The 25550-nt window shown below is 41.4% G+C and overlaps 1 protein-coding gene across 1 annotated transcript in view; it reads right to left on the bottom strand.

Annotated features, from left to right (window-relative positions):
- Positions 1 to 25550, bottom strand: part of DCDC1 (doublecortin domain containing 1) — a 574603-nt gene that overhangs the window by 514296 nt on the left and 34757 nt on the right. The window contains 3 exon segments of the mRNA XM_061610560.1: positions 16184 to 16346; positions 16686 to 16845; positions 18504 to 18773. Coding sequence (XP_061466544.1) covers positions 16184 to 16346; positions 16686 to 16845; positions 18504 to 18773 — 593 coding nt within the window.

Here is a 25550-nt window from a genome sequence, read left to right as displayed (position 1 = left end):
TTTTAGAGAAAACAAGGAGAACACAACAGGAGGAGACATAACTATTTGTAATCAAAAGGAGAAAACATATTAACAACAATTAACTGGACAACTGTAACACCAGGTATTTGAGTAGACATGGCACTCAGTGACAAAGTCCCATTCAGCCCAATAATAATCTTAGTAGGGCCTTGGAGACCTCTTATTATTATTATTATTATTATTATTATTATTATTATCATCATCATCATCATCATCATCATCATCATCATCATCATCATCATCTTTATTTATACCCCACCATTTTTCCAAAACTGGAACTCATGGCGGCTTCCAGATAAAAAATACATATAAATAAAAACATACAAACATCCATGAAGAAATACCGTTTATGGTAAGAACAACCTGTTCCTTCTCTCATGGATAACAGAGGTCTCCAAGTGGGACGTACTAAATCTACAACCTAGGGTGGGTCAGATGGAGGCAGGACCTGTTGCAGGACTCTGCGACCAAAAGAAGCCTCTGCCAAGGTGTAGAGGTCAATTCTGTAATGGCGTGTAAATGTAGAAGGGGACGACCAGGTAGCCGCCTTACATATGTCCTCTATGGAAGCATTGGTGGAAAAGGCTGCCGAAGTAGCATCCGCTCTGGTGGAATGGGCCATGAGATGCAAGGGTGAAGGGAGGTGCAGGGTCTCATACGCCAAAGAGATGCAAGCTCTAATCCACCTAGCCAAGGTATTACGTGACACCCTCTTTTCCAAAGTAGGTAGATGGAAAGACACAAAGAATCACATTTACGGAAAGACTCCATTCTGTTAATGTAGACATTTAGAGTACATCTAACGTCTCTAACGAGTGCCATGCCTTCTCTCTGGGATGAGAAGGGGTGGGACAGAAAGAAGGTAAGATGATTTCCTGCTGTCTATGGAGGCTGTGTTAACTTTTGGAACAAAGGCTGGGTCAGTTCGCAACACCACCTTATCTTTGTGAAATCTACGGAGGTGTTTGTGCACTGAGAGAGCCTGCAGCTCAGATAATCTGCGTGCCGTCGTGATGGCCACTAGGAAGATGGATTTGAAAGAGAGAACTCTTAGGGGAACAGACCCCAATGGCTCGAAGGGGGGCCTTTGGAGAACAGTAAGGACAGAGTGTAGACTCCAAGATGGAAAGCAATGTAGGACCGGAGGACTTAGTGCAGTTGCTCCATGAAGGAATCTTTTGACAAGATGGTGAGAAGCCAACGATGCAGCCCCTTGAGGTTGCAAAACTGATGACAGAGCCAATGCTTGTCTCTTTAATGTATTTGGATGCATTCCTATTTGCATGCCCTCTTGGAAGAACTGCAAAACCTCTGCGACCACTGCAGCCTCTGGGTCGATAGTGTGCTTGGCGCACCAGATGGAGAAAGCCTTCCACGACGACTGATAGCTGCGAATGGTGGAAGGACACTGTGCTGACAAGATGGTATTTATTACAGCAGGGGAAATACCTGATTTCAACAGTCTATTGCGCTCAATCCCCATGCGGTCAACTGAACCTACTGTGGGTCCGGGTGAAGCAGAGGACCTTGGTGGAGTAAGTCTGGGCGCGCCGGAAGATGAAACGGCAGTGTCTGTGTCAGTTGTATAATGTCCGAGAACCAGGGACGTCACGGCCAGTAGGGAGCCACAAGTACCACCTGAGCCGCTTCTGCCCATATCTTTTTCAGGACCCTGGACAACAGAGGAGTCGGAGGGAAGGCATAAAGTAAGCCTTTTTGTCAATGTACTGCTAGCGCATCCTGTTTCTCCACCCCGCGACTCTGGAATCAGGAGAAGAATCGTCGGGTCTGATGATTTTTGTCCGACGCAAACAAGTCTATTTTGAACCTGCCGAATTCCACCTGAAGGGACTGGAACACCTCTGCATTGAGTGCCCACTCACCCGGAAAAAGTTGCTGTCGGCTCAGCCAATCCGCTGTCACGTTCAAGTGACCCTGAATATACTCCGATGACACTGATGACAGGTGCTGCTCCGCCCAGATCAGCATTGGGGTTGACTCAGAGTTCAGTGTCCTCGAGCGCGTACCTCCTTGCTTGTTTAAGTGTGCCTGAGTCGAAGTGTTGTCGGTACAAATAAGAACATCTGAGAAGCCTATACTGGCTGCAAAATGACGAAGGGCCAGATTCACTGCCCGTAGCTCTATCCAACTGATGCTTCTGGACCCTTCCAGTGTCGACCAGCGGCCCTGGACATACTGACTCTGGCAATGAGCTCCCCAGCCTTGGAGACTTGCATCGGTTGTAATGACTGTTCGAGGTGGATCCTGCAGTGGAACTCCCCTTTCCAAATTCTGTTTTGCCATCCACCAGGAGAGCGAGTGCTTGACTTGCCTTGGAATAAGGACATAACGGTGAGTGCGTAGTGCGATGTCGGGTTGATAACAAAGGAGTATGCCTTGTAGAGGGCGGGAGTGTAAGAGGGCCCAGGGAGTAATCCCTGTGGCCAATGCCATCATACCGAGTAGCTTCGCAAGTCTCATTACGTCTGCTGACCGAACCTGTGACAGAGAGCGTGCTAAGGCGGTGATCTTCTGTACTCTTTCTGGCGACAGGAAGATGGACTGCCGAGCCATGTCTAGCCTTGCCCCCAGATGTATCAATTGCTGAGAAGGGATGAGATGACTTTTCTGGGAATTCACCAAGAAGCTGTGATCCTTCAGGAACGCTAATGTAATCTGCACATCTTGTTGGGCTCGACGAGAGAACTGGAGAGGATCAGGTCATCATCCAAATAAGGATATACGTGCAGCCCTTGCAGTCGGAGTTCTGCCACCAACATCACCATGACCTTGGTGAAGACTCGTGGTGCCGATGCGAGGCCTAATGGTAGTGCCTTGAATTGGAAGTGATATTCGTTGTAGTAGAAGTGGAGCAATCTCTGGTGTGACGGGAAGATAGGGATGTGCAGATAGGCTTCTTTCAAGTCCACTGACCCGAGAAAGTCTTGGGGAAGCAAAGCTTCCCAGATAGATGTAAGGGTCTCCATTCTGAATTTTCTCTGCATCACAAACTGATTTAAGAATTTGAGGTCGAGTACCGCACATCAGGATCCGTCCCTCTTCCCGACCAAGAAGAAGACAGAGTAAAGACCTGAGAAAAATTCTCCTGTGGGCACCTCCTCTATCGCAGAGATGTCCAGCAGGTGGTGAATCTCACCAGAAATCGCTCGATACTTCTCCTTGGATTTGGTCACGGGAGAGAGAAGGAACCTGGTGGGCGGGTACTTCATGAGCTCTATGCGGTAGCCTTCCTTGATGATGTGTAACAGCCACTTGTCCTGGGTAGTGGACTGCCATTGGCGGAAAAATTGGCTTAGACAACCTCCCACTGGCGGTAGCGACAGTGAGTCAGAGGTGATGTTGATTCTGATGTCCCTGTCTGGTTTGAATGGAAGTGGGTCTGGAAAATGGGACCTGAGACTTCTGTTGGAACCTCTGCCTATTCCAGTACGAACAACCACTCCTGAAGTCTCGAGCGTGGCCTGAGAACCTAGAACCGCAAAAGGACTGAAACGTCTAAAAACAGCCTGGCCGACTCCATTTCATCCAGGTCTGACGCTTCACTTCATTCTCCCTCCTCCAGGTCAACATCTCTAGCATCATTGGACTGCATGTCCTCCAGGGTGAGCCCTTGCTGCCCACTGTGCCCTCTAGCAACAAAACGTGGGCAGGGGGAAGATGCTGTAATGTGTCTTAAGTGAGTACTTGAAAGTCTTTTAGAACCTGGAGGGTGTGCATCCTCATTCTCCCGTGGAGATGGAGAAGGTCGCTTGGATGCCCTGCCCCTTGTTAACTTGGCAGTCAAGTCTCCTATCATAGCCTCCTTAAGCTGTTGGAGCACAGCGGGAGACAATACATCAGACAGCATAATATGCTGCTGCTGTACTTGGCTGGCTGGCAGGGGGGTTATCATACTGGCTTTAAGGGGAAATATCATACTGCCTTACTGCCGGAATACGAAGCCTCTGTGATCTGATGTGGTCCTCTTCCTCTGAGGACAGCCACTCAAGTTCCCTAGACGTGCTAGGAATAAGGCGGGGGGGGCTCTGGAGAGCACGGTTGCCATGTCCCAGACAGTGCATAAGCGCTGGTATCAGGCGGAATGAAGGGTATAACATCACTGCTGATTGTTATTGCAGGAACCGACACCCCTCTGTATGCCACCGCTGTGGACGTTGCCACTCCAGCTCCTTCCAAAATGGCGGGTGCTCCGTGATCCAAAATGGCGGCTGCCTGATTTTCTCCAGATAAAATGGCTGGCGCCATGCCGTGAACCGCCATCGGCTCCGTCCTAGACCCCGCTGATGAAGAGAGACTTTCCGTCAACTCACAGCTGCAGGCAGGCAAGCAGGGGTCTCGAGAGCCCAACCTAGAAGACCTCCCTTCTAGTGGATCTACACCACCAATAAGGAGCCTTTGCTGAACATTGGCGGGTGGCTGGAGTGGGCAGGAACTGACCACGGCCTTTGCCGAGTACTGCCCGGTCTTTTTTGAATATTTTTTCTTCTGTGAAGAGTGATTTGCCTTTCTTTCCATGTCTAGCAGGGAGAAGGAAATTCAAGAAAGGAGAGAGTCAAAGACCCCACGAGAGTGGAGTTACTGAGGTAAGTTATTTTTTTTAACAGTAACAAAAAGAAGAAATAGAGAAGAATAAGAAACGAAAGTGGTAAGGGAAAACCACAGGGAGGAAAGAAGCTTTTTCCAGATAAGAAGATAGCAAGACAGCCTAGTAGGATGTACTCCGAACTGAGACAGGAAACTAAACTGAGCCTCAGCAATGAGGAGCAAAAAACTTCACCGGGGCGTTTCCTGTCTCTGAGCTGTAGGGGGAGCTACAGAACCCACTTCGAGACCTCTGTCATCCATGAGAGAAGTACAAAAACTTACGAAAGAAAGCCCTAAGGGAGGAACTCCCACAAAACAACTGAATGAGGACCGAACCTGTGCAATAGGCATGGAATACTGATTGACTACTGCAAAGGATGGAAAACTGGCAGGAGAGGGAATAGAATGGAGTATCCTGGAAGAGGGCGTCCTAAATAGGAACACTCTACACTAAAATGTTACATCTTTCTTGTTAGTTTTCTAAATGCTCCTAGAATGAAGTAGCTACAGGCACAACAATCCAACTCAGGTGTAACTAGCGGAGGAGGAACCAGAAGGAAGCTCCACAGCATCCACTTGCCCCTTGGGAGCTGCCACGTGGCTGCACACAGGCTCTGTTGGGAGGTGCACATGGGAGCTGGAACGGAAGAGCCGGTTCCCATGAACAAGCCTACTGGGGAGTCAGCTCCCTGTAGACCACCACTGAAATAATTTTACTGTGCTGGCCTTTTTGCCAGTAGAACTTTAGGCTGGATCAGAACCTGTGGAAGTACTCTGAGGGGGACTTGGATGCTGTATACGTTCCTCCCGGTTCCTCCCCCACTTTGTCTGCTAGACTGGCAATCCCTGGTGGAGCGATGGCAGGATCGTGGCTCAGCCAGGATGGGGGGCTTCTGCTGGCAGAGCCTGGTGGTGTCAGGAGCCTGTCAGCTCAGCCAGGGGTTCGCCAAATCCACCTCCTCCCCAGTCCAGCATAAACTCAAGTTAGATTGCCCCCCTAGTAGGGAAGTGTGAAAGGACCAAATATTATTGAGGGGATGGATAGCATATGGTAAACCTAGCACATTTTATAGGGAATCAAGAAGAGAAGAGGTTCATAAATGTATGGGACACTATGAAAATTGAAAACTTTTAAAAATAACAAATAATGCTTTAATTCAGTATTTACCTTTGATTATGTTAGATGCTTCATTTTTGATTAATAGTTCGATTTTGTTCCACTTTTTTGATTTAGTTTATTTATTAAATTGTATGTTTTTTTCTGTTGGCCCTGTTGGGGGACTCCTCAGAGGAGGAAGACTCGGGGGCAGCAGCAGCAGACCCAGGAGAAGGAACAAGCAAGATTCCCGAGGACGCAGCTCCAGCTCTCCCTCACCTGGAGAGTGTCCAGGACACGACTGAAGCCCCCCAGTCAGATTCAGAAAATGAACAGGAGGCTCCCCTCCGTCCTGCAGAGAGAAGACGCCAGCGAGTATTGCAACAACGTCGTAGGTCTGGCCATTTAAGACAAGCAAGCTCTTAGAAGCCGGGAGGCTGATTACCTGCACCTATCTTGGGGAATGGAATTTAAACGGCAGTTCGTGACTGCACCAGGCTGCTGACTACAACGTCGGTTGTGACCTCCACGCGAGACCCAGCTTCCAGAATTCAGACCCTCGGAGTGAACTATTGGCTCACTGGACCCAGATCTCCCTGACTGCTCTTTTTGGGCACTGTCTTGGTACATTGCTTCAAAACTCTCCTCTGACCTTTCCTCATTCCGTTCCTGTTATCTGCCTAGCCTTAGCAGATTTACAACCCAGCTAGCTGTTGGCTAATGAGTTTATGGCCCAGCTATCACCCTTCCGAAGCTGACAGTTGGTTTTTAAGTTGGCCTGAACATTTAGGCTGTGTACACATAGCATTTTATTCTAAAATCAATGGAGACTGAGTACTTGTTTTTTTCTACATAGTCAACACACAATCTAGATCTATTATATATTTGTTGCCCCTGAAAAGTGCTTTGTGAGAAACTGGATTCATTTCAAAAATAAAAGCTCATTGCAGATTGATTCAGCATTATTCCACAGTGTGTCCATTTGAAAAACAGAAGTAGGCAGTCCCAGCAAAGGGGAGATATCCACACCTGCCCAATGACACTGTGGGTGGGCGGGCGTTTACCAAGATCGCAATCACCACTTCCTTCTTCATTCACCTGAGGCATGTGCAAGGAGGAAATGACATGGATAACCTAATCAAGGGTAGGGTTTTCAAACATGTCTCAAATAACTACACACATCATTGTGGACTGCAGGATCTAGAATCAATCTAGATTGAAAGCAGCATGTTGAGGACAAGCATGGACAATTCTGAATTGAGAAAAACTACATTTTTGTGCTACAAACAGGTTGGTGTGTATGCAGCCTTAAACTGGAAGTGAGATACACATATAAAGTATCCTTTTGAATGTTTTACACATAATAATGGATGCCGTTTTTCTACTGATAATATATATAATTATATTTCCACATGCATTCACACATGAAATAAAATCTCTCCAAGTGGGCAGCTAGTGTGAAGACATTCTGGGAAGCAGAAGAGGCAGAGGGAGAGGGCAAGAATAGATCCTCTGCCTCCAGACCACCTCTCTTGTTCTCAGCTCCCTTTGTTGTTGCTACATACTGTTAAAGGACTGACCATCTGGCCGAAAGATGAGTGCTTTTCCTTTACTCCATTGTGTTTCCTTGTGCTATTGGACAGGAAAGGCAATGTGAAACTCAGTTTTTTGAACCTAAGAGAAGCTGCGTGTGAGTCTTCTCTCTGATTCCACAGGTCCTGGTACTGCAAGAGATGGTCCAACAGCCTCATGCCTACCAGCCTTAGGCTCAGTGTACCCCATATTACCAGCATTGAGCTTGAAACCTGATTCAGCTCCTCAACCGGTGGCCCTGTAGCCTTTGACTTGATTCTCTGGCCATTGGTGAACTCTAGGGTCATGGTAGCTCTTCCCCTCAGTCCCCCAGGTTGTGAACTGACCTTTACCACCCTCTCTGACAGCTTGCTCTGCATCTTCTTCCCCAATAAGCTTAGCCACAAGAGGTCCAGATGCATTCTGGGAAAATTAAAGTGGAATGCAGTTGGACCAATGCCAGCACTTCACTTTGAATTTTGCTTGTCCACCCAGTGAATTTTATTTTTAAAAAATAAAAGAAAAAAAATGTTAGAAGGGGAGGGCGCCTTGTTGGCACTATGAAAAGTCTCAGTGGGTATAGATGTCAGCAGGCGCCACAATGGGGACAGCAACAAGAGAGGAAAGCATATACATGCCTACAACCTATTTTGCCCTATGTGGCCAGTTCTGCACCTTTTCAGGCAAAATGGAGTCTTTGAGTCAAGGTACTAGGAAACACTAAAAGCAGAAGGGGACTGACTGCACCCTCTAGGCAACAAGACTTATGAAAACAATACCCTAGATGAAGGAAAGAAATTGGCTTCAGAGGAAATTATATCCAAGTCAAATCTTCATTTGGTCCTTTAAAATGTGAGAGCTCTGTCCAGGCTTCTTTTTTACCTTCATAACAAACCAAATACAATTGAAATACAGTTAGGGGATATACACTGAAAAATATTTTCAGTGTTGCATTACAGAACTACTCATCTAATATTAACAGTTAAACAAGATCAATAGAGGAACATAATGTTTATAAATCACAATTATGAGGTTCACATTTAATGCACTGGTACTGGCAATAAACTTTGTAGATCATTTGCAGTAGCATAAATGATAAATCCCTCCCCCCAATAGTGTGGAAATATTCCAGGTTGTCAGATCCTTTCGAGACTTTTAGACTGTGTTATTTTCTCAGATTATACCACAAACACTACTGTAACTCATGTAATGTCTTGCCTTTTTGAGCAATGGAAATTCAGCTGCTAACAGTCACATAAATAATTCCTTTGAATTAATATTTACTGCCCGATCATCCAGCATGTTTAGCAACGATAAATGCAGGGTTATTTGAATATCAAACTTAATAATCGTAGCAATTTCCTGATATACCTCAGTCCAAAATGTATGAAAAAGTTGGCACTCCCACCATAAATGAAAGAAGGTGCCCCTGGCACCACATCTGTGCCTATAATCTGGTGCCAACCCTGAAGTCATATGAGATAACTACCTGGGTGCTGTACCACCTCAGTGAGATCTTTAAAGAGTTCTCCTTCACATAAGCAGACACTGATTTGTATGGTTTAGAGGACCATTAAGTTTTCCCATTTAGCTTCACTTATATCAATACCTGTATCAGTCTCCCATAGAGTTTTAAGACCGGCAAGAGGCCCAGTTGAGATATCAACAGTTCTTTGTATGGAATGGACACCAATCCCTTCCCTATATTACTCTGTTTCAGCACTGTTATTTCAAATTTAGTAAAGTTTCATTTTACAAACATGCTGCTTGAGACCTGGTGTGAAAAGTAGCTGTAAGAGTAAAGTCTATCATTTCAATTCAGAGGATGATGCCAGTCATATGCACAGGACATGACCTTTGGCAATCCAATCAATGCAATCCCAAAAGTAACTGTAGAAGTTTGGCCCTGAAGAGAGGAGCCCATTGTTCAAATCTACCAAGCTAGGACTCATAATAGGTAGGGAAATTAAGGAAGGATAGCAGCCTGATCCAATCAATTCTGTATTTTCCTTTGAGGCTTTTGTCCAGAAAGGTATAAAAGCTGCACTCCTAGAGCCATTTTCTGTTCTGGGTTCTGGTTGCCCAGTTATAAAATCACCTGCTGAATTGCTGTTCTGGGCTCTGGGTCTTGGTCACCCACCCTGCTGAATATCACGGTACCTGAAATCACAGCCAGAACACAGAGATCTGACTCTCCCCTGCTCTTCCTTCACTGTCTTTGGACCCCTGCCTGCTGAAGCAGAGCCCCCTGCTTGTTGAAGCTGCTTCAAAAGCTCTTTTCACTTTTCCTGCTTTGCTCTGGAACTTGCTAGCCAAAGCAGAGATCCAAGAAGCCATTTCAGGACCCCTGCCTGCTGCATCTGCTGTTTCCCTGCATGACCCAGGAGTCTCAACACACTCCAGTTCGATTTCTAGATTGCCCATCAGTGCACTCTCGAGCCTGTCTTCTGGAGATCATTTCCCTACAAATCGTAGCCTACACATCTACTCCCTCTGCATATCTTTGACTGTGCATGTGTGACTATGTTTCAGAAGCCATGTTCTGGTGCTCCCTGCCCAGCTGCACATGACTGAGGCCTAGTTTGTAAAGTGAGTCCAGAGAGAGAGAGAAAAAGGGCAGGCTAGTGTACCTTCCTTTGTTGTGTTGAACTCAACTCCCTGCCCCATCTCCTCTTATGCCTTGTGTGCTTGCTGCGTCATGTGTTTGTATGCTGTGTATGTGAGTTTAGTTATGATTAGGTTTATGTAGCTAATTCCCTTACATATATTGTTACTGAGCTATCCCCATTTATGTCAATAGATATGTAATGGAACTGAACTATCCCCCACTGAAGTGTTAAATGTATATATTTTGATTCTGTGTGTATACACTCAATAAATATTCCCATGTTTAAGATCTGTGTGAGTGTAAATTACTGGGTAAATCTGCCAAAACGCACTATTGTCAATGTCTAAAGATCTTAATTCACAAGACTTGTAGAATGTGTGAATGTGAAACACGTGTCTACAGAGGAGTCTTGCTAACATATGCTCTCTGAGTCCAAAGGATCCTTTGTACTATGAAGGGAAATGCCTGCTCACAGTTTAAAGAGCATGGGGTAGAAGAAAGACTAGCTTCTGATGATACATGCTGATTTAATCACCTTTCAACCATGGAAATTTTTCACAATTCCCCGCTTGTTATTCTCAGTGAAAAAGTCCCTTCCAACTTTAGCTCCATGGGTGCTAAAACTGCTGTGTGTGATCCAGTACAGAATTAAGCATGCTGAAACTCTAATTAACAAATAAGGAAAGCATTTGTAGAAATTTACTAAAGTGGAACTATAGTGGACTGGTAAAGATATAAAGCATGATGTCAGTCTCAGGAACATATGCTCCTTTCTTTTAATCCTACTCGCTGTCAGGATGCCTGTTTAGAGCAGCAGCAGCCTTGGCTCCAACTCTAATGATGCACCTGAAGCCATCAGTCTAGAGGCAATGAGTACAACCTAGGCCTGAGAATCTCAGCAGTCTTGGGTTCAACAGTGTCTGATCCACTGGGCTCAGGCTGCATTTCAGGTTGAGATGCAGCCTGAGGCCAGTGGATCAGACACTGTTGAGCCCAAGACTGCTGAGTCAGGATCTCCAGAGTCCATACCCACAGAGCCTCATCCTCCCCAGGAACTTGTCTTCTGCATACCAAGGACCCACATTTGCATGTCAACCTGACAACACATGCAGTAATCCGAGGGAGGCCTACCCCTTTAAACCTTTCATTTGTCAAGCAAGTGGCAGAGCCTAGGAAGGTGAATTGTCAGTTTACTCCCAGACTCTGTCAGAGCAAATTGCTAACTTGGAGATTGCCTTGTCCCATTTGCCCACTGGACTCCTTGTCAACAGCAGAACAAGACGTTTCTACCCATATCTGGAAGAATTTACCCACTCCTGCCTCAACTCCAGTGATGGAAAAGTCAACATCAACCTTAAATGTAGGTAATTCTAGCCAAGGGTCCCCTTAATGCAGGATACAAAACTCAATTTAAACCTGCCATGGCTCTGGCTCATGTAGTCAGAGGACAAGCTAACTGAGTCAGAGGCAATGGTGCTGCCAACTGGGAACCGCGGCTGGGCTCCTAAATTTGAGCCTGAAGTTGGTGGTCAGGAGGCCCCAGAGTCTGGAACTAGTGGGCAGAAGCCCAGAGAACTGGAGCCAGGACCCTCACAAGCACTTCTCCCAAGTTCAAGGACAGCGTCTCTCACACTATAATGCCTGCCCAATGGTGCAGGGAGCTTGCCAAGCAGGAGACAATAGGGGGAAGTGCCCGTCTTCAGGCCATGGGATTGGCCCTTTAAAAACCTCTAACCTTCAAGGAAGGGACTGGAGCTTAGGAGAGGAGAACTGGCAGTACAGTCCACCTCCAGCCTTTATTGGAGCACTTTTCTCACTAATAGCTGTTCTTGGTGATGCAACTACCAATCAGTCTTACTGCTTTCCCTGCCAAGCTTGCCTCATTTTCATGCTTCAGAGTACCAGCTACAGACAGATCAGAACAAAACTGTGCTCTTTGAAGCCATGCCATAATCAGCTGCCCAGCCGGATAGGCCACAGTGCTGCAGGTGCCTGAATACAGACTGTGCAATCCCTTCATTCCAGAACAAAATACTCCATCTTGGAGGAAGAGGAGATGCAGCAGTAAGAGGTGGCTGTCTACTGAAGCCATGTTCCTGACCAAGCAGCCTAGGGCTGACCTTGCCTCTCAGCCAGTATCTCTATTAGCTAGAATCTAGCCCATGAAAGGGCAGAAGTGCAGCTGTGAGCAGAGAGAAGGAGGGGCTGGGAGTGGGAAAGCCTCTGCTGAATAAGCCAATTATAAGTGCCTAAACTGGAAAGGAGACAGCAGAGTTTTGATACTGGCTCCCAATTTCCCATTTGTGGTTAAAATGCAGACAACATGATGCCTGCACAATCTCATCAACTTTTGGGAGAAGAGATTTATGCTAAAACAGAAAACCTCTAAAATAGATTCAGTGAAGTGGACTGATGGAAACTTATTTCTCCAGCATTGCAATTCATTATGCATAAAACACGTGCAAACTTTTATGAATACAAAGCAGGGCAAAAGTCACTTGATTCAAAACCAAAATAATTAGAAGTTAATTTTAAAAAGTTGGTAGCTGAGAAAATCTGGTGCAAGAAACATCTAAACACTACATTTTGGACAGCTTCTAATTTACATATAAACTTCAAAGTTTTTAAAAGCTGAAAGCAAGCAAACACTGGGTAAAATAGCTATGATAAACTCTCAAATGTATTTTATTTTAATATTTCAATACCTTTAAACCAGATACCATAAGTGCACCATTATCCGTTTTCCTTTATTTCAAGTTGATGGTTAATACAGTGTTCAGACTTGCACTAAACTTCCTGCATTGTGAACATTCTCATGGTGCATGCATGATTACTTCATTACATGCATTTACTTGTATAAGAAGCCTCTTTCATTTTTCCAACTAAAATACATGCATTTTTTTGGTGCTTGCCCACTCAAGACTTCATTATGCTCACTAGGGAAAATCTCATACTTATGCAGTATTTCCAAAGCATTTCTCTAAATAAGCCTTCTTTCCTGATGGGCATTTCAACTGCAATGTAAAACTAAAACCAAAATAAAACAAAACTAGCCTATTTTAAAATATGTTTGTGTGGAAGAAAATGCTAAACTTTTAAATGTTATTCCCAGTGTATTATGTTGAAATGAGGCATAATCGTTAATTCAAATGTAAATTCATCCAATATCACAAGATCATAATTGTGTCTGAACTGTTCTAACTTTATCTCACTATCTGAAAAACAGTTGTCAACTAAATAGTCAAATTGTCATAATTCCTAGCAGACTTAGAAGAATGGAGCTCAGGGTTCCAGCCACTCCATTCCATTCTCTCCTTTCCCAATTTCCTCCGCCCCCCCCCCCAATCAGACAGTGTTCCATGATGAGTATGCTGAATCCCCATTCGGCAATTTTGATGAAATCTCCATTTCACACCCAGCCCTCCATTTTGTTGTGTGTGCGCATGCAGGGCAGACATGCTGGTGCCCAAACCCAACTACAGTGGAAAGTTTCATTTGCCCATTAAATTTTATGGGCAGTTCGATCCCTGACATTTAAACTGCTCAGACGTTATCTATCTAGGCAATGTGTTGGTTCTTTCCATCATTTATATATCTATGTATTTCCCTCCTCCTCCTTTTCCAGCCGCTCCATTTAATTCCCTGCCCTTCCAGTTTTCAGCAGTTTCCCCCCCCCCTCTCAATCTCTTAACATTCCGTGCCATTAAGTTCTCATAGGATTGCACTGGTAATTTTTCCCTCCCTTTGGGTTTTTTCCCCCTAAATATTTTTTTGTGTATATTGCTAAACCTTCAGGTTAACTCAAGTCTACTGATGCCACTCTCTTACATGTAGTTAGTGTGGTTTTGGCTCCAGCTCCATAAGCACAGGACTACTTAAATTGGTATTAGTGTAGATGATGATGATCATCTATCAGGTAGCCTACCCACAAATCACTCTCTTTGCCATAGTCTGTTTTATTCATCTATTTTTGGATCAGAAAAATATACCCTCCTTATAACGTATGTCTTATCAATTTATTAATTTTTACAAACTACAATAGTTACTATAAATGCTTCTGAATTATATACTGCAGTAACAGACTTAAGAAGACTTTTAATACAGAATTGGGAAAAAAAGTAATTGTTTTTTTCTAGTGTTAGATTAATTTATGGGATGCATTCAATTCATTTGGGATAAATCCCATTAAATTTATAAACCAGACTGTAAAAAGACCTATTGGATGCTCTTGGTGAGTCTTCTATGCATATCAGTGACTTTTTCCTGTAATACTTACCCCAGCAGAGCCCTTTTAATGGACACACAATATGTTACACTGTGCCCAACCTCACCTACTCTTTCTTTTCTCAAAAGACAAGGCACATCTGCCACCTGCTCTAGTCTGAGTCCCAGAAACAACTGTCGAGCAGCAAAAAGATTGATTATCAGTCAAGTACTATTGCAGTACACCAGATTTTGGTAGGTTAAGCTTGCTGATCCAGCAAGAGTTGGTGTGAAATTTTCAGTAATGTGTGCCAACATTTTGGTGCTAAAGGAACAGCAGTGCATGTCATGATGAAACACAGCCAAAAGATGCAAACAAAGCAAAGAAGTTTTTACTGGACGCAAATGAAGTAGAGGCAAAGAAAGAAAAATGCTTAATGAATTTGAAAATGCAAACATTCATTAATATGCAATGCTTTACATAAAAATATTACATGGACTATAAAAATTATTATAATATTAGATTTATCTCAATAACATCTAAAATGCTGAGACAAAGTGAATATTGATTATCATTGTTTACTTGTCAAAACAGTACTCCTTCATGAACTAAGAAAGGGACAAAAGATTTTTGGCTAAATTTATTCTCCTTATTGAGTTAAGACTAAAACATATGCAGTGGATAATTTGGAAAGTCTTCAAAGTGACTGTCATATAATCTGTAATACTCCAATATATGCATAATTCATAAGGTATGGGTTTTGAAGAAATATTTCTTTCTTCAAAAACATTGCAAGATTGTATGGTTCAATTAGTTGAAAAAACATAAGTATTCCCATCATTGTAGAATGTTTATATAAAATATTCTTTTATAGATATTTATAGGAATTTCAGTGATGCAATTCAGCATAATTTGCTATGCTTGCAGTAATCCAGTACTTAAAGACAAACTCAGCTAATTTTTTAATCTTTCAAAACTCAATGCAAAAACATTTATAAACCATTCTCACTAAGATGAATTTTATTTTACAAAATGTGTAGAATGACGAAAATCAACTTTAAATACAATAGCAATTATTACAGAAATTCTAAAAAATACTACATCCACAGCTATAAAAAAATTAAAAATAGTGTATCAACTTAAAACTTCTCACACAGTATTTCTGATAATAAAATTAGGTCAACTGCAGTTTTTTTAAAAAATGTTAGGTATTAATGAATGTAACATATTTGCTTTTGGGGTGTGGTATTATGCATTGATTCTTACCTTATTCCACCTTAACATACAACATTATTTGGCAAATATTTAATACAAATTTATTCAGTTATATTCTGTTCATAAAGTCCACCTATATTATATGCCATATTGTAATGGCAATGTCATACATCAATTTATATTTAAATACATGAGTCATTCAGACCAGTAAAACACTACCCAAATCAAAATCCATTTGCAACAAAATTGGCAACGGCAGCAGTATAAAATTCTACACTCTGCTCACAAGTAAACATGATATTACAAAAAATAGTGACATGGAAAAAATAAGAGATCATGAGAGATTATGCTGACAGAGCTTTAAATTTGGAAATACAATGTTACAAAAGGTACGCATATATATTTCTGTGCAACTTCAGAGTGAATATTTCATACTGTGGCATAAACAGTATGATAATTATTTTAATGCTTTCTTAATAAAGGTCAAATGACTAAATTAATAAAGCACTCAAACTCTGAACTATTATTTTTCCTAGTGTAATAAGCCTAATGAATTGTGTCTGTTAGATGTCAGAGAAACTAAACAGTAAATTCAATAATATCAGATTTAATTTATTATATTTTCACCATTTAACCTCCTGTGGGTTCCCTAATGTCTATTCAGATCTATATTAAATTAAGCACCAATGCTAATGAAGGGCAATAAACGTGGCTGTCAGTAGATTTTTCTTTCATTAAGCACATTATCCTCTTACTGAGCTGTAAATGAGTAAACATTAGTTTTGTTAAACCATGCAAAAAGACAGGATGAAAATCATTTTTAATTGCACCCCTTAAGCCACTGACTGTGGTGCTTTTTTACCTTTAATTTTTTTGAATGGATTTGAAAAGGGCTCTCCAGTTGAAATATAAACGTCAGCATCATGGGGTATGTCTACAGCATCTAGTGCTTCAGTGCCGTCTGCCAAGAAGACTCGTCGTGCAGCCATATTCAGCTTCAGCTTTTCAGTGCACTCCTCCAGCAGCTAAATGAACACAAAAAGGTAAGAAAAAAATACGAAAAATGTACTCATGTTAATTACTACAATTTAGTCAAGAATAGAAAAACTAAAGCCTAACTCATTTCCCTAAACACCGTATATATACATCCAATTGCTAAGTATTATCTATGTTATTATTTGACTCTTTAATTATGTTGGTTCTGCAAAACTCCACATTCTACTTTACATTGCATGGCTTCTGTTTTATGTTATATAAAATGCAATAACTATGTATATGCTTAACAATTGTGAAAATAAAAAGTGGTTCTTTTATTCTGCGATCAATATTCAAAGAAATATTGCTACTTAAATTATAATACTTACCAGTTTAATGGAAAGTGGCACTGTAACTTTAGCAAACACATTTATTGTACCATTTTTATAAGCAGTTACTCTGAGTATCTGTGGTTGGCGTTTAAAAATCTGGGACACTTCAGGGGCCTTCTGGGCCCAGGCGAATTTTGAGGAAGAAAACTGTTGACATCTGTTGAAAAACAATTCCAGTTCAGTTGAATTAGGTACTAATTACTAATTTTCATATACCTATACAAAATTAAAATTTAGTTAATATAGTCCATCTCAATGATAATCAGCTTATGATTTTGGCATTTTAAAATAGAGATGATCAAAATAAGAGATCCCTTTCCTAAACATATTGATAACTGTGAACTAATGCTTCAAATTCAATTTGCTTGCAAAACTTAAGAACTCAGATGTAAAACTGTGCTTGTCATAGATATTATACAATTATAAATAAATGTTAAAGATTTCATTGGGATTTGTCTTCTTGATGTAAGCAATGAATTCAACATTCTTGATTTTCATGCTTCACTTTAAAAAAAAAACCCTTAAATTTCTGGGACTATCTATGTTTCCTTGGAAGTCTGTGTTCAGTGGGCCTTCCTCTGAAATAAGTTCACATAGAATTCCAGCCTTATTTCCATTAAATTCAAATGTACTAACCTTAAACACATAATTTACAATTAGAGAAAGCCAGATTCATTTAAACATTTACTCACATCATTGCAATTTAAATATTTATGTTGCGATCTTATTTTAAATAGGGCTTGTGCGTATGCAATTCCATATAATCAGCTAATTGTGCAAAATAAATGTGAATTTTTACTATTTGTAGCGTAGAGTGTAGAAAGTGAGGTTGTTCTTCTCTTGTATCAAGGAATATTCTTCCCCCAATTCTGCTTAGTGTCTATGCTAGTGTACTTACCTAGTATGGTTTTCCTCCCAAACTTCCTTGTTGAATTTTGTGAATCTTCATGATTTTGTATTTTTTTATGATGGGGGAGAGTGAATACTCCTCGCTATCACCTATCACCATTGCATTATTTTTAGAGGAGGTAGGGGCAAACAGCAGCTGAGCCAGTCCCTGTTGCAAGATGATTCTACCACCCATTTTCTAGGAATGAGATATTACACTACTGGCATGGGATTAGAGATTGTACTTGCATGGAATAAAATGTATGTGAGGTACACTTTGAATATGTGGAAAGTCCTCTCTTGATAATTTCATATAATGCACACAATAAGTACAGCTCACTTCCACATAGTGACCATATTCCAGAGGTCCTGATATGTAGTCATGTCATCTATATGTTCTCTCTGTTTGTCTCTCTCTCTCTCACTCACACACACATACACGATTGTTTACTAACAAAAATTCCTAGATATGACACATTTCAGTGAAGGAAAAAGCATGCCAACTGTATGCAGACTTGATACCTACTGATCAGATATGAATCTGAACATGCATTCACCAGAATGGCACAAGTGTCCTTTTACAGGTGGAAAAATAAATTTATGTATAATAATCTACATGTGGCTTGTATGCTTTTTCATATACATAAAAGAGCTTCTCATATAAAAAATTACAGCTGTGAATGACTAAGATGGAAATTCTAAGCACACCTACTAGAAACTAGATCCCAGTGAACTCAGAGAGACTTACTTCTCAGTACATGTGCTTGGGATTGCACTGTAATACTACTAGATGCCATAAATCTAAATAAATATTGCAGTATTTTACTGCAAGTGTAAAGTTGTCCATTGAATCATCATCAAATCAGTTGAAAGGAGACAGAGCTGTAACAGTCATAGTTAAAAGGAACATAGAACAGCTTTGATTACCTTAGCTGACCTGGTGGAGCACTGACAGGTCTGTTTCTCTTGGATGGTGATATAAGGCAGAATTTGTTTGTACTTCTTGATTTGTAGCTGACTAGTTCTGATATTCTATCGCTTCTCTGAACTGATTTTATTTGATGTGTGGAACCATCTTGAAGCTCTGACCTTTTTGATAATACTGATGATTGGAGGGTACTCTTGGGGCCAAGCAGACACTCTCTTTGCTTTTCTTCTGTATTTTTAGCTGCCTTTGTATTAGGGGAGATGCATTTTCTGAAAGAAAAATAGAAGGAGAAAAACAAATAGAGGGATCACGTATCCCCCAAACTACGGTAGTGTGAGGAATCCAGTCATGCCCTCATGCTTTAGAAAATGGCATTAAAATAAGCAGGCAATTAAGAAAGAGAATGAAAAGCTGAAGTATTACAAAATTACCATAACACTATCAAAGAGAAAGAAGGTATCAAAGCACCTTTGAGTACATTGCTATGGTCAACATTTGGATATATATTATATACTGAAATGTGAAAAAACCATTTTTCAATCTTCAGCTAAGAGGGTCACTCGATCAGATTAGAAATAATCAAGAATCTATTACTGCAGTTCTTGTGAGCTTGCTATAGACTGTTAAGTTGATAGTAACTACAAGCAGTATCTCACTAGAATACTGCAATGTATTGTTGGAACATTATTTGGAAATCGGTTGAAAATATAGCTGGTAGACTGCTGACTTGGCTGAGTTGGACAGAACATGTCAAAACCAGTTTTACTGGCTGCCGGTACATTTTTGAGAACAACTAAAGCAATGATCTTAAACTTTAAGGCAGCCTTCCCCAACCTGGCACCCTCCAGATGTTTTAAACTACAACTCACATCAGTGTCAGCCAACCAAGCTGGCCTGGGTAGGTATTATGGAAGTTGTACTCCAAAACATCTGGAGAGCACTAAGTTGGGAAAGCTTTTATGGCTTATGACCTGGGCATCTAAAGGGCCACCTAATCCCATATGAACTTGTCTGAGCACAGAGATCATCTTCAGACACGCTTCTCAGATTCTCCAGTCTTCTAAGGTGAGATGGCTGACAACTGGGGGAAGGGTTTTTTTTTATGATGCCCCTGCTTTTTGTCCTTTTAGCATCGAATACTTTTTCAATTATATTCAGGTCTTTTAAATTTTATCTGCTCTTAGTGATAATTGAGGTTGATCTCATGTTTTAACTAATAAAATCATTGCATCGTAAATTGATGTTTTTTATTATTTTAATGTTTTAACCTATAACTGATAGCCAATCTAGAGTTTAATTTGCACTGAATTGATGGATTAGTAATATAAGTCACCATTATTATTTTAATGCAATATGTCAAAGTTCTGAGCTGATATTTGCAGTGGCTATATACTATAATCAGCATGGATTTTTCTCATTCTGCAATGTTAAATTGAAAATACCCCCATGACATTCTGATGCTTCCCATAAGCTCATTTCAAAACAAAATCTAACAAAATGTATAGTCCTGAACTCAGAAACACTTGCTTAACAACCCTCCCAATGTTCATGGTGATACACAAAACAGTGAGAGAGAATCGATAGTTCAAAGTGTAAAAAGAGGGGGGGAACAGACCCCTTTTGGACTTTTTTCTATCACAGTTCTCATACGTTGTTGAAATTAATTGAATGTCAGCAATGTTCACAGAGTACCTGGAATCCTATTACTGACCTTGCCCCATACTCTGACCTTCATCTCCTGCAGTTTAAAAGTTTTAACAAGGCCTGGCTGATTTTTAATTAATTTAAGAAATTTAGCAATGAACTCAATGATAAGGTCAGCTATGCTCAGTAAGAATCAACTGTCAGTGTTCTAAAAGCCAGACTCAAAGCTGATGGGCTTGTCTAATCAGGGGGCCACAGCCACACCCGACTTTTATTTCACTTTAGACATTCATAGCTTCCCCCAAGGAATCCTGGGAAGTGTAGTTTGTGAAGGGTGCTGAGAGGAGAGTCCTATTCCCCTGACAGAGCTCCCATGGACAGAGTGGTTTAACAGTTAGCTGCTCTGATTGAAGCTCTGTGAAGGGAACAGGGCATCTCCTAGCAACTCTCAGCACCCTTCACTAACTACACTTCCTAGGATTCTTTGGGAGAAGCCATGACTCTCTAAAGTGAAATAACAGTCTGGAGTGGATGTAGGCAGGGACAGCTTTGGATTATATTTGGGTGAGAGGCTACATGTGCCTGCTGTAGAATAAAAAGGTGGGGGAAACCCTGAAAAAGAATGATACTGTTCACAATGTTTTCCTTTAGGAAAGGGGCTTTCCCTCTGCCCAGTACCCACCCATCCAATCTCCACCCTTCCTCTCCCCCTTCCTTCCTCCCCCTCCCTGCCCTTCTCAGGTTACTTTCACCTATAGTAAGCATTATTGCACAGGAGTAAATCCCACTAAACTCAAAAAAGCATGCAAATGATCACACCTGCCCTCCCCTCCTCCTCCCCCTTCTATCACCTCCCCATCCCCTTCCAAATCCCCTCATCCTCCCTCCCCTCCCCTTGCCCCTTCCCTCCTGCTTCCTTCATTCCCTCCCCTCCCCTTCCTTCCCCCTTCCCTTCCTTCCCCTTCCCTTCCAATCACATCCTTCTCCCTCCCCACTCCTTCTGCTTCCCTCTCCCCCCTTTCTCCTTCACTCTACTCCTCCCTCCCCCTCCTCCTCCCTCATGGTCAGTTTTACCTATCCTAAGCATGATTGCAAGGGAGTAAATCCCACTGAACTCAATAAACATGCAAATTATCAGACCTGCCCTCCTCCACCTACTCCTGCCTGCTCCCATCCCCCTCCTCCCCTCTCCATCCCCTGTTGTCAGTTTCACCTATCGTAAGCATGATTGCAGTGGAGCAAATCCCACTGAACTCAGTAAGAATGTAAATTATCAATCCATTCCCGGCAAACTTGTACATGATCCCATTTCTTACCTCCTGGATTAAAAAGCAGAGAAATTCACTAGGTACCTATGGAAAATGGGAATGGACTGCCTTCAAGTCGATCCCGACATATGGAGACCCTATGAATAGGGTTTTCATGGTAAGCGGTATTCAGAGGGGGTTTACCATTGCCTCACTCTGAGGCTGAGAGGCAGTGACGGGCCCAAGGTCACCCAGTGAGCTTCATGGCTATGTGGGGATTCGAACCCTGGTCTCTCAGATCGTAGTCAAACACCTTAACCACTACACTACACTACACTGTACCGCCCTACAAATTTGTCAGAATACAAACACAATTTGTGTTGGGCTTTCACAGTCCTATCCACTTCCTGTGTAGCTTGGAATAATTTGGTAACATGTGCCTCTGAGCATATGGTGAGTGGTGGCAACACTTGCAATCAGCCCAAATAACACAAACGAGACATGTGCTGTGCTGATCTTGTTTTAGCAGAGAGGAAGCAACAACATTAAAACAGTTGATATAGTTCAGAGGAAGGGTAGCAACACTAAAAAAAATCTCCAAAAATAATTGTGGAATAATTGCGCTCACTGTTCTGTAGAATAGTTTCCAATGGACATGAGGAGTGTCTCAGTTTGCACAACATAAAACAGTGGGAGGTGAAATATATTCTAGCAAAATTCTAGGTGTGTTCTATGTTTTTAACTGACCCACCTTTCCTGAAGTGGAGTAGTTTACGCATAGCAGGCTGAAAACATGCATCTTGGGCAGGCCAAGTTTGTTTTTCCAACAGCTAGAGTCATTGCTTAAGTAGCAACATATTGTAATCAGTCTGATTTTACATCAAATAGAAATACGGCATAACCTCCAGTTTGAAATACAAAAGGCTGTCTTCACCATCATATGACATTGACCAATAAAAAAGCTTTGAAATTAATAAAAATAAATTTGACACAGATTTCTAGGATGAATAATGAGAGAAATTTTCTAGGTTAGATTCTCTGTAGAAACAGTAGTAACACAAGAAAGAAGCAAATTAAGATGAACACCAGCAAACATACAAAAATGTAATTCTTCATCTTTGGAGATGCAGTCATGATTGCAGGAGTTACCACTGACCATATGCTCAGAGGCACGTTACCAAATTCTTCCAAGCTACACAGGAAGTTTGACAGAAATATCTGTTGGCTATGGGAACATTCTTAAACAGCAAGGTTTTTTGCCTATTAATGAATAAATATTCAGTAATAGGCCAAACCCCCTTTAGGATGCACACCTTAACGTGGTGAGGGGGTTTGAGAGAGTTGAAGAAGCTGAGTGCAATGCTGTCAGGAGTCTAGACCAAGAGACTAGACTCCTAGCAGGGGCACCCACAGTGGAATGGTCAAAGCTGAGACACCAGACTAATATGCATCCAAACTCCCTGTCTGCGTCTGTGTTAGAATTGCTTTTAATATGTCTTTTAATATCTTTAAACCTTTTTTTAAAAAATATGTTTTTAAAGTTTTTTCAAAAAAGTTTTTAACGTTGTTTTGTTTTAATGTATTTTAAGGTCTTTTAATGATGTTTCAAAGAGTTTTTGGTGTTTCTGTTTGCTGCCCTGGGCTCCTGCTGGAAGGAAGGGCGGGGTATAAATAAATAAATAAAACTCAGAGGAAGGCAATGGTAAACCACCTCTGAATTCCTCTCACCACGAAAACCCTATGAACAGAGTATCCAAAACGCAACACAAGATAGTGCTGGAAGATGAGACCCCCAGGTCAGAAGGCACTCACCGAGCTACTGGGGAAGAACAAAGGACAAGTACGAGTAGCACTGTGACTTATGAAGCAGCTGGATCAAAGCCAAAAGGAAGCTCAGAGGCTGATGTGTACAGATGCGAAAGGAGAGTCCAGAGAGGTACGACGCACACAATAGGAACATGGAATGTGAGAAGCATGAACCAGCGAAAGTTAGAAATCGTCAAGCAAGAAATGGAATGTATCAACATTACAATACTTGGCGTGAGTCAATTAAAATGGATAGGAATGGGACACTTTCAATTAGGCAACTACAACATATTTTATGCAGGAAATAAGAAATTAAGAAGAAATGGGGTTGCTTTAATAGTGCGAAGTGATGTAGCAAAAGCAATTAGGAGGTACAACGCAAGGTCTGAGCGAGTGATATCAATGAGATTAAACGGGAAACCTATTAACATAACCATCATCCAAGTCTACGCTCCAACGGCAAATGCAGAAGAAGAAGAACTGGAGAGATTTTACGCAGAGGTACATGAGGAAATTGAGCACACACCAAAACAAGATATGATGATAATCATGGGGGACTGGAATGCAAAAGTAGGAATTGTAGGGAAATGGGGCTTAAGAGACAGAAAGGAAGCAGAAGAAAGACTTATTGAATTCTGTGAAGCCAATAATTTGTTTCTTGCAAACACATTTTTTGAGCAACCGAAAAGACGACATGTGGACATCACCAGATGGTCGATATAGGAATCAAATTGATTATATAATTGGAAACAGAAGATGGAGAAGTTCCACACTTTCTGCGAAAACAAGACCAGGAGCAGACTGCTGTACAGATCATAAACTGGTCATATCGAAAATTAGAGTAAAGCTAAAGAAGACCAACAAAAGAATCATAATGCCAAAATACAATTTAAATAACATCCCAGAAGAATATAAAGATCAAATAAGGAACAGATTTGAGGCTTTAAACTTAGTTGACAGAAAACCAGAAGAACTACAGATTGAAGTCAAAGACATGATCAGGAAAGAATGCAAAAAGACAATACCTCTATTTAAAAAGAGAGAAAGACCTCAATGGATGACTGAAGAAACTCTTAAAATGGTTCAAGAGAGAAGGAAAGCAAAAGCAAAAGGAGACAGAAACACAGTCAGAACCCTAAATGCAACAATACAGCAACTACTACGTAGAGACAAAGAAAACTATTACAATAGTTATTGTATAGAAATAGAAGAGGAGAACAAAAAGGGAATAACAAGAGCCCTGTTCCAAAAGATTAGAAAAAGAAAAGGGAAAATTAAACCACGAGTAGGGATGTTGAATAATCAACAGGGGAACATACTGACTGACTGAGATGAAACAAAAGGAAGATGGAAGCAGAACACTGAACTCTATAAAAGAGATGCAAGGATGAGAGATTCATTGACGGAGGAACCATATGATGACGAAACAGAAATTTTAGAATGTGAGGTAAAAGCTGCTCTGAAAATACTTGGAAGAAACAAATCACCAGGAACAGATGGTATACCAATAGAGTTGCTGCAAGCTACTGAGACTGAATCTGTCCAAATTCTGACAAAAATCTGTCAAGAAATATGGAAAACTAAACAATGGCCCACAGACTGGAAGGGTTCAATATATATCCCAATTCCAAAGAAAGGGGATCCCAGGGAATGCAGTAATTATTGAACTATTGCCTTAATATGCCATGCAAGTAAAGTAATGCTCAAGATTCTACGACAAAGGCTCTTACCATATATGGAGTGAGAAATGCCAGACATCCAAGCTGGATTTAGAAAGGGAAGAGGCACCAGAGATCACATCGCAAACATATGTTGGATAATGGAACAGAGTAAGGAATTTCAGAAGAAAATCACCCTGTGCTTTATAGATTACAGCAAAGCCTTTGACTGTGTAGATCATGAAAAACTATGGAATGCTTTAAAAGAAATGTGGGTGCCACAGCATCTGATTGTCCTGATGCACAACCTGTACTCTGGACAAGAAGCTACTGTAAGGACAGAATATGGAGAAACCGATTGGTTCCCAATAGAAAAGGGTGTGAGACAGGGGTGTATTTTATCACCCTATTTGTTTAATCTGTACGCAGAACATATCATACAGAAAGCGGGATTGGACCAAGATGAAGGAGGTGTGAAAATTGGAGGAAGAAATATCAATAATTTAAGATATGCAGACAATACCATACTCTTAGCAGAAACCACTAATGATTTGAAATGAATGCGGGTGAAAGTTAAAGAGGAAAGTACAAAAGCAGGACTACAGCTCAACGTCAAAAAGACTAAAGTAATGACAACAGAAGATTTATGTAACTTTACAGTTGACAATGAGGACACTGAAGTTGTCAAGCA

Source organism: Rhineura floridana, chromosome 2 (assembly GCF_030035675.1).
Source record: "Rhineura floridana isolate rRhiFlo1 chromosome 2, rRhiFlo1.hap2, whole genome shotgun sequence".
Lineage (NCBI taxonomy): Eukaryota > Metazoa > Chordata > Lepidosauria > Squamata > Rhineuridae > Rhineura > Rhineura floridana.
This window is presented reverse-complemented; position numbering and strand designations above follow the sequence as displayed.